The sequence below is a fragment of the Ursus americanus genome, chromosome 1, assembly GCF_024610735.1.
Source record: "Ursus americanus isolate L20-20 chromosome 1, mUrsAme1.1.p, whole genome shotgun sequence".
Taxonomy (NCBI): domain Eukaryota; kingdom Metazoa; phylum Chordata; class Mammalia; order Carnivora; family Ursidae; genus Ursus; species Ursus americanus.
Window position 1 is genome coordinate 29,364,473 of NC_142127.1, and position 15,680 is coordinate 29,380,152.

General features: G+C 34.4%; 1 protein-coding gene across 8 annotated transcripts in view; it reads right to left on the minus strand.

Annotated features, from left to right (window-relative positions):
• ORC4 (origin recognition complex subunit 4) overlaps positions 1 to 15,680 on the minus strand; it is an 86,498-nt gene that overhangs the window by 42,547 nt on the left and 28,271 nt on the right. For 7 of the 8 annotated variants that reach the window (XM_045782301.2, XM_045782274.2, XM_087860628.1 and 4 more), the window contains 3 exons: positions 8,321 to 8,394; positions 5,728 to 5,804; positions 5,052 to 5,142 (listed from right to left, as the gene is read on the minus strand). In XM_045782301.2, the coding sequence (XP_045638257.1) occupies positions 5,052 to 5,142; positions 5,728 to 5,804; positions 8,321 to 8,377 (225 nt within the window). In that variant the 5' untranslated portion in view covers positions 8,378 to 8,394. The remainder of the gene's footprint in view (positions 1 to 5,051; positions 5,143 to 5,727; positions 5,805 to 8,320; positions 8,395 to 15,680) is intronic. The other variant, XM_045782318.2, reaches the window with a different exon arrangement.

A 15,680-nucleotide genomic window follows, 5' to 3' on the forward strand; every position in this document is an offset into this window, starting at 1 on the left:
AAATCAATCACCAAATCCAATGTAAAACACAAGGAACTATAAAACTTCTAGAAGGAAACATAGGAGAAAATCCAGAAGAGCTTGGGTTTGGTGATCAAGTTTTATTTATTTATTTTAAAGATTTTATTAATTTATTTGTCAGAGGGAGAGCAAGCGAGAAAGACAGAGAGCACAAGTAGAGGAAGGGGCAGGCAGAGGGAGAAGCAGGAACCCCACTGAGCAAGTAGTCCGATACAGGACTCGATCCCAGAACCCTGGGATCATGACCTGACCCAAAGGCAAGACACTTAACCAACTGAGCCACCCAGGCGTCCCAGTGATGAAGTTTAGATATAACACCAAAGTCACAATTCATGAAAGAAACTGCTGATAAATTGAACTTTTTTAAAATGAAAAAACTGGGGGCGCCTGCATCGCTCAGTCCATTAAGAGCATGGATTTGGCTCAGGTCATGATCTCAGGGTTCTGGGATTGAGCCCCTGCGTAGGTAGGGCTTCCTTCTCAGCAGGGGGTCTGCTTCTCCCTCTCCCTCTGCCACCCTCCCCCCACTTCTGTGTGCTCTCTCTCAAATAAATAAAATCTTTTAAAAAAATGAAAAACTGCTTGCCAAGGAAACTAATAATAGAACTAAAACACAAACCACAGACTTGGAGAATGTATTTGCAAGACGCATATCCAAAATATATAAATAACTCTTAAAACATATTAATAAGAAACAAATCAACCCAATTCACAGTCATAAAAATACCTTACCAAAGATAGATGAAAAATAAGCACATAAAAAGATACTTAATATCATTCATAATTAGAGGACTGCAAATAAAAACAGCATTAAGATACCACTACCTATCTACTAGAATAGCTAAAATTAAAAACAATGACAATACCAAATGCTAATGAGGATGCATAACAACAGAAACTCTTATTCAGTGCTGGTGAAAAAAAGCAAAACAGTACAGTTACTTTGGAAGACAGTTTAGTAGCTTCTTATGAAGCTAACCATGGTCTTACCAAATGATCCAGCAATTGGTGCTCCTAAGTATTTACCCAATTAAGCTGAAGACTGTCCACATATACAAGTGTTTATAATAGCTTTATTCAGAACCGCCAAAAATTGGAACCAACCAAGACTTCCTTTAATAGATAAATGGATAAACAGTGGCACATTCATGCAAGGTAATATTATTAAGCAAATAAAAGAAATGGACTGTCAAGCCATGAAATTACATAGAGGAATCTTAAACTCATACTGTTAAGTGGAAGAAGTCAATCTGAAAAGGCTATATATTTTATGATTCCAACTATGTGACATTCTGGAGAATCGAAAAATATGGGGGACAATAAAAAGATTAGGGATTGCCAAGGGTTGGGGATAGGAGCATAAGTAGGTAGAATTATTTGTATGACACTGTAATGGTGGGTACATGACATTATGCATTTGTTAAAATCCACAGAATTGTACATTACAAAGAGTGAACCTTAATGAAGACTATGGGACATTAGTTAGTAGTAACATATTAATAGTGATTCATCAATTTCAACAAATGTGCCATACTAAGGGAAGATGTTAATAATAGGGGAAGTTGTATATATGTGCATGGGGGGTGGTTATAATATGGGAACTCTTTTTATGCTTAATTTTCCTGGTAAAAAATAGATCTACTTTAGCCAATTTACTAATGAAATGGGGTATAGTTATAATTTGTATTTAAACATCTTTGTAAGTGTTTACTAACTCTATTTCCTTTTTTTCTGAACCTTCTCCATGCTTTTAGGGACAAACTTCCAAGATGAAGTTCAGAATAAATCCAGGCATTAGCTGTTCAAGTTATATAGGCTTGACACTTTGATGTACATATCACTGAGATTCAACTTCCCTGTTGTAATGCCACTTTGTTTCAAGAGGCATAGTTTAGTATGGAATAATAGGTCTAATGTACTGATCTCAAGATCTCATTTTCTCAGAGTATCACTATGAGCTTCTTGAAGAATTAAAGTACTACCTAAAAGTGTTTTTCAAACATTTATATGATGATGTATTTTCCAAAGATAATAAAACAATGAATACTGAAAAAAAAAAATCCTGTCCTGAAAAAAGATCTAAATTCATATTAAGGCAGTTTACAGAAAATCAGTTTTTATGACCCAAGCGTGGATACTGGTCTGAAATTTTCATACTGCTAAGATAAAGAAATTCTGTAAGTATCTAGACAGGGAAAAAATCACACACACACACACACACACACACCCACACACACACACACACACATGAACTCAAAACAAGTTAGCTGTCATGGACATCAGTGACATTCACCAAATATTTCTGGTTAACTTTCCTTCTAGTCACCTAGGCAGAATGTACTTCTTTACTCTCCTGAAATTCGGTGTGACCATATGACACATTGGCCAGTGAACTGTGAGGAGATGTGCTCTGTATCACCTCTGAGTAGGAACTCTAAAATGGAGTGTGTGTCCATGACTCATCATATGTTCCCTTTCCCTACATCAGCACTTGCTGCTTCACCTTGCACTTTTATGTTTTGGAGGCGGCTACTTTCCTTAAATCTCATGAACCAACTACTCCTAGCTTCCAACTTTCCTTCTGTAGCTTCCTCACCTCTTTAGGCCTTCACAGAATTGAACAGCATCAGGGCCTTGCTCTGCATTAGGCTTAGGCTAAGGGAATGCGTAGGCCACTAAAACTTTCTCCATATCAGCAATAAGGTTCTTTCATTTTCTTATCATTGGTGGGTTCACTGGAGTAGCACTTTTAATTTCCTTCAAGAACTCTTCCTTTACTGCTTGGCTGCTTGGTGTAAGAGGCCTAGCTCTCGGCGTATCTTGGCTTTTGTTATGCCTTCATCACTGAACTCAATCATTTCTAGCTTTTCATTTAAAGTGAGAGATGTGTGACTCTCCCTTTCATGTGAACACCTAGGGGCCACTACAGTGTTATTAATTGGTCTAGTATCAGTATTGTTGTAACTCAGGGAATAGGTGGGCCCGAGGAGAGGGAGAGAGATGGGGGAGTGGCCAGTGAGTGGAGCAGTCAGAACCAACACATTTATCCATTAAGTTTGCCATCTTACACAGGAATGGCTCCTGGCACCCCAAAACAATTATAATAGTAACATCAAAGATCACTGATCACAGATCACCATGACAAATATAATAATGAAAATGTCTGAAATATTTTGAGAATTACCAAAACGTGACATAGAGACAAAATGAACAAATGCTGTTGGAAAAATGGTGCATGCATACTTGTTCAATAAAGGGTTGCCAGAAAGCTTTAACTTGTAAAAAAATGCAATTATCTGCAAAGTGCAACAAAGCAAAGCAAAATGAAGTACACCAGTACAAACCAATAAAAATATGATTTCTTTTCCCTCATCCCTTTTTTTCTGGCCTACAGACAAATGTTTCTTTTCACTGATGCATAATAATCTACTATATGGATGGATGTACTAGCATTTATTAACCAGTACTCTGTTGATGGGCATTTATGTTGTTTCTCATCTTTCACTATTAACAAATTGTGTTGCAAGGAATAACTGTATATACATCATTTCACAAGTTAAATTCCTAGAAATACTGTTGCTGAGTCAAAGGGCATATGACTTTGTAATGTGGTTAGATACTGTCTCTTATTCTAGTTACGTCAATTTATACTACCAGCAGGAACACATGTCTATCTTCCTGTAAGTTCATAATTTTAGTGTGATTGATTTTATAGGTCTGTCAACCTAGTTGACAAAACTGCTCATGTTTTTAGTTAATTTACTTAAATATAAGTAAAACTGAACAACTTTAAAGTTTAAGACAGATCTGTATTTAATTCTCTGTGACCTTTCTGTGCATATCCTTTGCACAGTGTTTCTATTGTTAATAGTATTATTATTAAAAATTTAAAATATTCTAATAGCTCAAAGGCATACCAGTCACATGGTTTTCCTGTCAAAACCACCCAAACAGTATTGAAGTCAAATACAAAGGAAAATCATACTAAAGAATAAAGAAATAGTGGTTGTATAAAATGACTGAGCATAAGGACTGAATCACATTAAATACACTCAAAACTAAAAAATTATTGTAAATATTATAATATGATAAATGTGAAAAATTCTTCAAAGATTAAAAAAGAGGAAATTACCTAAATTTATCTCCCCACTGGGTGATACAGTAAAACTGTAAAGTCGTTATTTCCTTACCTCACCTAATATACAGTCAACATTTATTGCTTTAAAAACAATCTTACTTCTAATTTATATAACTTAATACAAAATTTTACTTCTACACATAATAAAAAAAAGTATGTTAGTAAGAAATCTAAATTCATTGCATGGAATATAGCAGAAAAGAGCTTTTATGCAGCCCAAGTACTGAAAGTTAATAGTAATATATTTAACATAAAAATCATAATTTATCTCATATACTGAATAAAGAATGTGAAAAGAAAAAATGAGGGGGAAAAAGCAAGAGTATCTTTTTGAGGTAACTAAGCAAATAAAGAGGGAAAGTAGAAAATAATTCTAGAAGATGTGACTGTACATATGAAAAAATTACTTGAGTTAAGGTTAAACAGTAAACAATAAAACAAGAGGGGAAAAAAGAATGCATGTTATGACGAGCTACCTAATTCATAAACAAACAATGCCTACCTTGCAGGGTCAGTATAAAGAATAAATGATAACACAGATAAAAAGTATAGGGTAAGGTAGAGAACATAGATAAAAGACACAAAGAACATGCTCAATAAATGCTAATCTGCTTTTTCTACTGACAATCACAAATTCTTCACGGACAAAAGACCATGACAGAAAAAGCATCAATTGAAAATTTGTTACTGAGGAGAAAAATGAGTTAAAAACGATATCCTCAACTCAAATATACCACCCTAATTTTTAAGGCCTTGCATGTCTTCTATGATTTAAAGAAAGAAAAAAAAGGAAATTAACAAGATAATGAAAATAACAAATATTTTCAGTACTGTCTATAAGAATTATCACATGCTACACAAACAAGAAAATGGCAGAAATCAATAGTTTTACCATGGTCTTTCCTGATCCTCGGGGTCCAATAATGAGAACAGAATTACTTTCTCCATGGATAGCAGTTCTTTTTAGCAGCTCAATTAAATGTCTGAAATGACATAAATAAGCTAAAGCTTAAAAAGGAAGCTGGAATAATTTGCTAGGTAATACTATTTAAAAGTTGAATCTGAATATGCACAAAAATAGGCATCCCCTTTTTCTCTCTTTCTGGGCACCTGACTTATGCTCTATATAGTCCTACACAGAAAAACACGGAAGAGAGGGTAGGTCAATATGGATTCTCTGGAAACCTCAAGAGGAAACCAAGTAAGTCTGAAATATCTTGGCTTCATGATAGTATGGGACAAGGGACGACAGTGGCAAATCTTGGAGCTTTTACTCTACAACTGGCTGTCAAGTATTAGGTGCAAAAAGCTCAGAATTCTCTCCCTAATACAAGTTGAAAGAAGCAACACAAGACTGAAAGGTAAGGAGCTTTCTCATTATGGAAATATTTATATCTGCTCTTGCTTTATAATATTCAGTGTTTCTAAAACAGAAAAAGAATTTTTTTTTATTTCTATAAAAATGTTTGTTAGCCTTATTCAAGATAAAATCTGTACGGATAATTTTTGCAAAACCTAAGGGCATCTTTAAGTAGGTTCACAGCAGACAAAAGGCTAGCTAAACTTACTTGTATTGTACTTGTACTCCAAATAAGTTACTATGTGGGCTCTGATGACAAAATCTTTCTCGTAAAATTCTTTGTACCTGATAAAAACAAAGTGAATAAATATAAATGAAAATGTTATATATGAAATAAAAAATGAATGACAATATACATTTACAAAAGTCAGAATTAGGTATTAATGAATCTATCCAACCCTCCCTAAATAACTTGTCTTCGCGTTCTGGTACCGTTTCATGAGTTGTAAAATTAACGGTTCTTTTAACCTATCTTAAGTCCCACAGGAAGGATGAGAATTTACTTGTGAGGTTCAACAAGAGAATTACTTACTTTGGCCACATCAGCAATTTGAGGGTTGTTTTATTGCATGTGAATAAATGAATACTTCACTTTGTATGTTACATATCAGCCAAGGAAAAAAGACAGAAGAGATGCAATACTGTAATCTTACCTAATAATGCTCATGAACCATACCTCAATCTCTAGAGATGGAACAAATCTAAACTGGCTTCGCCCAAGCCCTATCCATCTGCACTTGATATAAAAGTCAGGATTCTGAGAAAATAAAAGTTTAAAAGTCCATATAGTTACTGAGGACCTATCAGAAGCAGAGCATGCTACTATTTAAAAAGCATGACCCATGCTTAAACAGTGCAAATAAATTAGAAAGAATGACACACTGAAAAAAGTAGTAATTCGGCATATAAGGAAACGCTTAATTACATGGAAGAAATTAAATTCATCTGTATCTATAAAATAAGGAATCACTGGAATGAATTAAGAAAAAAATTCTTGTAAAATTTTGAGTTTGCCTTAGAATAAAGTGCTTAGACTGAGTTATGTCAGATAATCTAGCACATTCTTTAAAAAGACCATTAAAGGCATTCCTTTTCTGCATCTGCTGCTAATACAGAAATCTTTCAAAGACAAAAACCTTTGGAGGCTATTTCAGATCTGGTCCCATCATCAGAAACAAGAAGCTTCTAAGATTACTTGCTTCTCTCGGACTGACAGCATGGGACTAATTCTTCATGTACCGAAAAGATAAAATCTGAGCTCTGTTTATATATACCATAGGCTAAGCAAAGCAAATTATTCACTGCAGATAAAATAACTCTAATTATCATTATATAAGAAGGGGAAAGAGGAAGAGGAGTGATGCCTAAAGAACTGATTATGTGGTTTTAAAGTTAGCCTTATCTAAATCTTAAAATTTTTAGTCTATAAAATAGAGACAATAATAGTTTCTTGGCAGGCCTGTTCTCAAGATTAAATAAGGCAGTCGTCTGTAACATAAGTATTATACAGGTAATAGCCGATACCTATAAAACATTTAAATAAGCATATATAATTGTAATACTAATCATATTGTGTATTCCACTACCTAGATAAGATCATTAGAAATCAAAAGATAAACCTCAGTCCTTTTCTTTTTCAAACTTCATTAAAGTCTAATACAGAGTCAATAACTGTGTATAAAATCTAAGGGATAAAGTGAAGTGAAACTGTAGTAAACACTGAAAGGTTCAAAAATCTCAAAGTGATCCGAGATGAAGGTTAAATAGGTATACACGTATACAGAAATTAAGCTGTATGTGGAAGATCTGTACACTTTACTAGGATATGTAAATTATGTCAGCTAAAAATTTTTCATGAAAAGGAGTTAAACATTTTCTTTCCAAAAAAAAAAGAAAAGGAGTTAAACATTTTCTTTCATTTCTTACATGAAAGGATACCAATAACATACATTTAGTTTTGATTAGAAAAAACTATAGTTCTGATTTAGCCAGATAAGCAGAAATGCCAGGGCAAGTTAGTATAACCATTCCCTACTATATTTCTTAAGAGACAGACACATAGCTATATGCTCAACACTTGGAATACCATATGCACTTCAGATAATATTAAATTCGCATGATAAAAACACTCAACATACTAGGAAAAAAAGGCAACATCCTCAACCTGATAAAGGGCATCTATAAAAACCTATAGCTAACATCACATCAGTGGTGAAAGAGTGAATGTATTTCCCTAAAATCAACAAAACAAGAATGTCTGTTTTTGTCATTGTTACTCAGTATTGTATTGAAAGTTCTAGCCAGGGCAATTAGACAATTAAAAAAAAAAAAGTCAACCAGATTGAAAAGGAAGTTAAACTATATTTGCAGATGACATGGTCTTATTAAAAAACTAAAGAATAAAGTAAAAACTATTAGAACTAATAAGTAAAGCAAGGCTGCAGAATACAAGATTAATATATAAAAATCAATTGCATTTAGATACACTAGCAATGAACTAAAAAAATTAAGAAAACAAATTCCATTTATAACAGCATCACAAGAAATAAAATAGGAAGAAGTACAGAACTCTTAAGTAAACTAAAATTAGGACACATTTGGGAAGACAGGAATAAAGTTAGGATTCCCACTATCTAAAGACTTACAAAGGGTCAAAGTAGTGTAACACAGTCTCTACTTGAGAATGGAAAGGGTGATTCTTCATAAGTCTTAAGGGGAGAATTCCAATTAAGAAGATAACTATTTCTCTGATCAGCTTTGCATGATAACAGACTTTGAGGTTAACGAAAATATATACTAACCTGTGAAAGGTACTCTGCATGTATTAAGTTGTTACTCTTTGATTTACGACTGCTCATTTTAACAAACTGAAATCCTTAAAAAAAAAAAAAAAGCATGAATATAAAACATTACTGGCTTGAAGAGATTCTTTAAGAATTTACTATTACAGAATCAAAATAAACACAAGTTTTAAAACATGAAAATGTCCAATTTCTCAAACTTCAAAAACTCTCAGCTGAATCTCTTGGGGTAATCATTTCACAATATATGTATATCAAACCGTCATGCTGTATACCTTCAACTTATACATTAATACATGTAAATTATTTCTCAATAAAACTGAAAAAAATCTCAACAGTTCCTTAAGTACGGCTTATTTGACATTCCCATACCACATGGTATATGGTTCTTACAGACAACTAACTCCTACCTTTCGCTTCAATCTACTATTCACATTCCCTTCCCTTTTTTTTTTTTAAGCCGATATGTTTCCTTTATAGTGAATGTTTCCCTCCCATCCATCCCATAGGATCATCACCTTCCAGAAAGCCTTCGCTTTCTTGTTCTACTCATCATACATACACAATCATTAGAGGGTAGGTAAAATGCCTCTTCTGTGAACATCCATAATTGCCTTTATTTCTCTTCACCCATAATCAAATTATATTAAAAAAGACTGTCCATTTAATTGCCAGTATCCCCAAACAGGTTTTAAAATTCTGAGCATTTTAGCACAATATCCAAAACAAAGTTGGCAGTGATAACGTGAATAGAAAATATATATTATAATAATAATAAAAAAAGGTAACTTTTGTAAAATTCTTCTTCAGGGCAACACAGTCACAGATTAATACTTCTAGCTAAAAGATCTAATTTTCTTAGCACTGATTTCCAATAGCAATCCCTCACTAGTCCGGTAATAAGAACTTAAGCAATGTTTGCTTATATACCAGGAATTGTTACAAGTGATTTGTATTTAATTCATTTAATAACTCATTAATCAACATTTATTAATTTTATATACTGATAATTAGACACCACCCCCTGGAAAGCTGTTTTATTCTTCTCTGGAAGGATAGTATCTGAGCAAGGCTTTGACAGATTGATAGCAAGCAAATCTGTCCTCCCCCTTACTGTATAAGCCATGTAGCCAGGGCCTAGAGTCCAAAGGGCTTCTGGCTCCAAGATCCCAAACTGGAAACTCAAGAGCATTCAACTGTCTTATCCTTTAAGAATATTTCTTCTCAGGAGAAAAGTGGTCTTCTCAGCTGCCCTAGGGCACCTTCTAGAAGCCTAATGTTTATGCAAGGCACTTTGAGACTCTTTACATTAACTATTTTTACTTTATTCTACTTATTTTATTATATTTTCCCTTAAGTAAGAGCTGTATGCGGGGGGAAAAACCCTTCTGGCAACATGAAATGATATCCTCACTGTGGCTTAAAATACTCCTAACTGTGAAAAAGGTCTATAAATCAACATCTGAACTCACAAGTCAATTATTGTTAGACAAGGAGCATCAAGTATTTGTGTCTTTTTATAATCAATTGACAGCTTACTAGTAACACATTAAAAAAATGATTAGTAATATATTCTCCTTTCTGGAATTAGGGTAGTATATTTCATCTTTTATTTGCTGCCATCAATTAAGACTTGGGGCTTAAGAGGAGTATTTCAAATGAAGACTAAAATTACCAGTCAGTATATACACTTATACTTCTTTTAACATACTTCTGCCATGATTGTAACAGTCTCCCTACTTATTTCAAACTTGAAGTTACTAAATGCATTTTAGTATGTCTGAAAAACTTCTCAATATAGACTCTAAATTTTTTACTGAATATATGAAAAGGTTTTTGTTTTTTAAATTAAACCAGAAAAAAGTAAAAGCAAAGGAAGTGAAAACACCGAAATTTTTCTAGAAATTTTAAGTTTTAAGACAGTCGCAAGTGATGAAATTTAAAAAAATACATTATTCAAATCAGAACCGTAAAAACTCCAGAAAAAAAATCTGCATATCAAATTTGAGATAAATGCAAATTCTTACAGAGTAAGGAAAAGCAGAACTAGAGAAATGAGATTGATGGTAATACTATGTTTAAGAGCTTTGGTACTAACAGGGCCTAGATCTGGGTTCTTGTTCTGCGGTGTCACCTTCACAGATTAACTTTCCTAAGCCCCAGTTTTCTTCTCTGCAAAATTTGAGATAAAACTATTACCTCCTTCATAAAGTATTTTGGGGGCTAAATTAAATGGTTTACCTGATTTGCAATTCTGTCAAATCCATGCATAGTGATCAGTGTACCCGTTCTAAATTATCACATTACATTGGCGAGAAGAACCAAGAGGAGGATGGGGAAGAGTGGGAAGCGAAAGCACAGAATCTTGTTCTAAACAATTTCTTTGACAATACTTCTTTGACAATGCAATAAATTATCAAGTCCAAATTCAACTAAAGTACTTCAGAATTATGAGAGAATACTTCAATGGTATACATTCACTGAGATCTCCTTAATATAAAAAAATACAATTTTTAATACAGGTAATAAAAAGAAATGATGGGTGGGGCGCTTGGGCGGCTCAGTCATTAATAAGCATCTGCCTTCAACTAGGGTCATGATCCCAGGGTCCTGAGATTAAGCCCCATGACAGGCTCCCTGCTTGGGGAGCCTAATTTCCCCTTTCCCTCTGCCTGCTGCTCCACCTGCTGTCCTCTCTCTCTGTCAAATAAATAAAATCTAGAAAGGAAAGAAAGGAAAGAAAGGAAAGAAAGGAAAGGAAAGGAAAGGAAAGGAAAGGAAAGGAAAGGAAGGAAGGAAGGAAGGAAGGAAGGAAGGAAGGAAGAAAGAAAGAAAGAAAGAAAGAAAGAAAGAAAGAAAGAAAGAAAGAAAGAAAGAAAGAAAGAAAGAAAGAAAGAATGAATCTACAGCTACATGGATCTCAAAGACCTCAAATCACTAATGGTTTAAGAAGCCATTCAACACCTGGAAGAGATGATGATTGCTGGGCAGCATACCCAGAGTTTCTGATTTAATAGATTTAGGGCAGCACTTGACAATTTGCATTTCTGATAAATTCCCCGATGACGCTCCTACTGCCAGTCCCAGAACCATACTTCATGAGCTACTGAGAAAATTGATGATTACTTTTCATTCCATACCAAACCTGATAAAACTGATAAGATACTGCAGAAGATAAAGAAACCCATGGGTATACATAGCACCTCTTCAAGCTAAGCCTAAAGGTAAACAGTATCTAAGTATTATACTGAGGTAAACAGTATCTAAGGATCATCAAAAGAGGAGAATTTGGAATAGGAAAGACACCACGAAGCCAGGGGACTATCATCATGGTAAATGAAATAAGCTAAAAGGCTTCCTATTAGATAGAAAAATAGATTACAAAGCATAAGCCACAAGTGGAATAAACAAGTCAGTAAAGTTTTTCTTTCCTCCGTTACTGAAAAGCAAAAAAGTTTTTGTCTTCTCATCTGGTAATTGAGACAGCCTTCAGAGGATATTCATATAAACTCTTCAAACAGGGGTGCCTAGTTGGCTCAGTCGGTTAAGCATCTGCCTTCGGCTCAGGTCATGATCCCAGAGTCCTGGGATAGAGCCCCATATGGGGCTCCTTGCTCAGCGGGGAGCCTGCTTCTCCTTCTCCCTCTGCTGCTCCTCCTGCTTGTGTTCTCACTCTAATAAATAAATAAAATCTTTAAAAACATTTTTAAAAAATAAACTCTTTAAACAAAAGAATGAAATATAGAAACACACTTGGCTGGATGTTTTATATTTATATGTCATCCCCTGATCAAAAACAAAAGCCCTTCTTTCCTGCAAAGAATTATTAAATTGTTTTGATATATATGTTTTAACAGTTGTTTTTACAAATAGTTTTTGATTCATCATATTTCTTGGGAAAAATTAAAATCCCTAGACTAAAAAAAATGAGCAAAAGCAAAAATTAGTATGTAAAAAATACTTTAGAAAATAGTTATCGACTTTAGAAAATAGTTATCTCAGAGTGGTGTTAAACGACATGAAAGGCGCCTAATATAAAAAGAACAAAAAAGATGTGCTTGATTCAGGAGATGAGGACAAACATTTGCTCTGATAAAGCCAGCTAAATAATGGTGCTAACTGAAGATTACAGTCTCACAGTTCCAATCATAAGATGAAAACTAATGGTATAGCACTGTTGGACAGGCTGTGTCAGTTACTGTGATGCCAAGTGGGTGGTCAGTGGCAAAGAACAAGCAGTATTTAGGAAGACATGAGCAAAATGAATGAAAGCTCATTAAAAAAAAATAAATCCCTGGGCAACAGGGGATCTTTAGGGGTAGAAACCTCCTCCACTACAAATTATTATTCTAATATGCAGAGTTGGAAAAAAACTGGATTTGTGTCATAGAACATGGCTACAGGCTTCCTGGTAAATGACAAAAGGGTTCTTTTTATAAAACCTGAGCAACTTAGATCTGTGTTAGTTTGCCCACTTCCCTGGACATTGATCTCTTGAGCAGTGTCACATATGACATTATTATATCTGTAGTGAAAATATAGAGAAATTGATTGCTAATAACCACAGAAGGCAGATACTTTTCTTTGGCAAAAGCCAGGTGCTTTAAACACTGCCCAGAATAAGATGACTGCACCTGAAATCCAGGTAGACAATCACAGATATCCTGTTAAGAGCAGTAAAGTAGGAAAAAAATAAAACAAAAACCATACCTTCTCTTATTTACTTAATGTTTCAATGCATCGGTCTTGGTGAATACATATTTAACCTAGTAAATTACCTGCTTTTATTCACTGTATATTTTTATGTGAGAGTTAAAGTTGACTCTGGATTATATAACCTTTTCTCTATATATTACCACCAAACCAAATGGTTCAGAATACAAATACAGCAATGAGTACTTATTTTTTAAAAAAACTTCACATTTGGAGTGCCTGGTTGGCTCAGCAATTTGAGCATCCGACTCTCCATCTCAGTTCAGGACATGACCTCAGGGTCATGAGATCTAGCCCCACATTGGGCTCTCTGCTCAGTGGGGAGTCATCTTCTCTCTCTTTCCCCTTCTCCTTCTGCCCTTCCCTGCCCACCCCATTGGTGTGCACACTCTAAAATAAATAAATAAATAAATAAATAAATAAATAAATAAATAAATAAATAAATAAATCTTACAAAAAAAATAAAACTTCACATTTGGAGACATTAAAAACTCTTAGCCAGATAACTAAAAATAAACAATGTCATTTTACCCATGCATAAAATGAACTACCCAAGCCAGTATATTCATTCATGTAGCAGCCAAGTAAAGCACATCATTTACTGAATGTTCACACATACAAACAATGGATATAATTTGCTTTTCGTTAATGGTCTTCTACATGTTCTTAAATGTCCAGATCTAAGGCACTAAACTGAAAGGCTTCCTGGTTATGCTATCCAAATATTTTATTTTCATTGGAAGCTGTCTATAGAGAAAAAGCCAAAGCTACATAGAAAACTAACAAGCATCTTTAAAATATCTGAATGTTAATCATTCTTCTCCTCTCTAATTACACTGTTAACATGCTTCAGGACTATGTAGTATAGTGGAGTTAAACTACAGGGCAGTTAGATTATAGCCAATTCATCTATGATGAGATTCTGCTGTTTATAATTTCTTATATCCCCATGCACCCAATGAGGTACCTTTACTGTGGTACATTCAACGAAACGTGGTAGGCCCAATGAAAGCATTCTTCCTCATAAAGAGTACTAGCTCACAAATTGTTGAACTTTTTATTTTAAAAAGGCAAAAGAAAATCACCTGGCATTAATGAAATTTTGGACACAAGAGTAACATTAAACTATAATTAGAAACATACACAGAGAAATCGATTATTTGCTTTACTCTATGTAAGTTTCCCAAATATCTTAATCACCTGGAAAAATTTTTCTAAAACATTATTTCTGTGTCTTGGTCATAAATCTGGGATCTACAGAATATTCTCTGATTGATAGGCTGTACTACCAGGTCTAGGAACCACTGTTCTACACCACTGGCTCACGTAAGTGAGTTGCAATGTAGTTCTGACTTTTCCATCTTAGGTCATTCTACTCAGTTATGACACACACATAAAAATGGATACATATATAGGGTGGGAAGATTCTCACTACATCAATTCTAGAGTGCTTCCAAATTGTAAATCAGAAAGGTACTGGCTACTGAAAATTTGTTTCTGTGTTGACAAACGACAAAAATGACAGGAATTATCAAAATATGGCACATGAAACTGCCTGCTCATAATAGCCTATCTACATTTTCCATGAACCCTACAACTCACACTCTTATAATTGAGGAAGAAATATTAAAAGGTGAAATACTAAAATATATTCACTGACCACTACTTAGCATACTTATATTTGGAATTTTAGGCTTCTTAAAAAGATGTTAACCAAAGCAGGATGACTAAATAAATGAATTTAAGACCCAATCATGTGTACATTCAGTTTCCACTTACCAAATGAGGTGGCTTATTTATCACAATAATCACCCATTTCTATGCTTTCCAAAAACTACATGTTGATTAACTCCTAAACTTAATGAAGCATGTCCTTTACTGCTCCTGAGATTTCATCAGCACTTACAGCTCTTCTTTCTCATAGCTCCAAACCTCACTCAAGAGACTCTATATATACTTCATTGTCCCTATATCATACACTTTACTTATTTGAGAGAGAGAGCAAGCACAGAGGAGAGTAAGAGTGAGAGGCAGAGTCCCTGCTGAGCAGGGAGCCCCATGTGGGGTTTGATCCCAGGACCCTGAGATCATGACCTGAGCCAAAGGCAGACGTTTAACTGACTGAGCCACCCAGGTATGCCTATATCATATATTTTAAATTAACTCTGGCCAATAATAAAAGTGATTTAGAAAAATCTCTTAACTTGTAAAAACACAACAAGAAAAGAAATGACACTAATAATGTATTCCCAAATAAAGCTCAATATCCAGCCAGATGTCAAGTGTTTTCCCACCTTAGGGATGGTAAACAAAAATCTACCAGGTATGTACAGCCAACCTGACCTCTTCATCTTAGGCTAGTTCTAATGATGATTGTCCTTCAGACTAACAGAATACAAAACCATCCAGGGACAATCAAGGTGCACAGACTCCTAGGATAGCCCCTCAAATCAGATTTTTTTAAATTGAACTGTAGTTGGTACATTACATTACTTTAGTTCCAAGTGTAAAACATAGTGATTCAATTAAGTCTATACACTATGCTTTGCTCATGACAAGTGTACCTACCATCTGTCACCATACAACACTATTACAATACCATTGACTATATTCTCTATGCTGTACCTTTCACCTCTGTAACTTACAC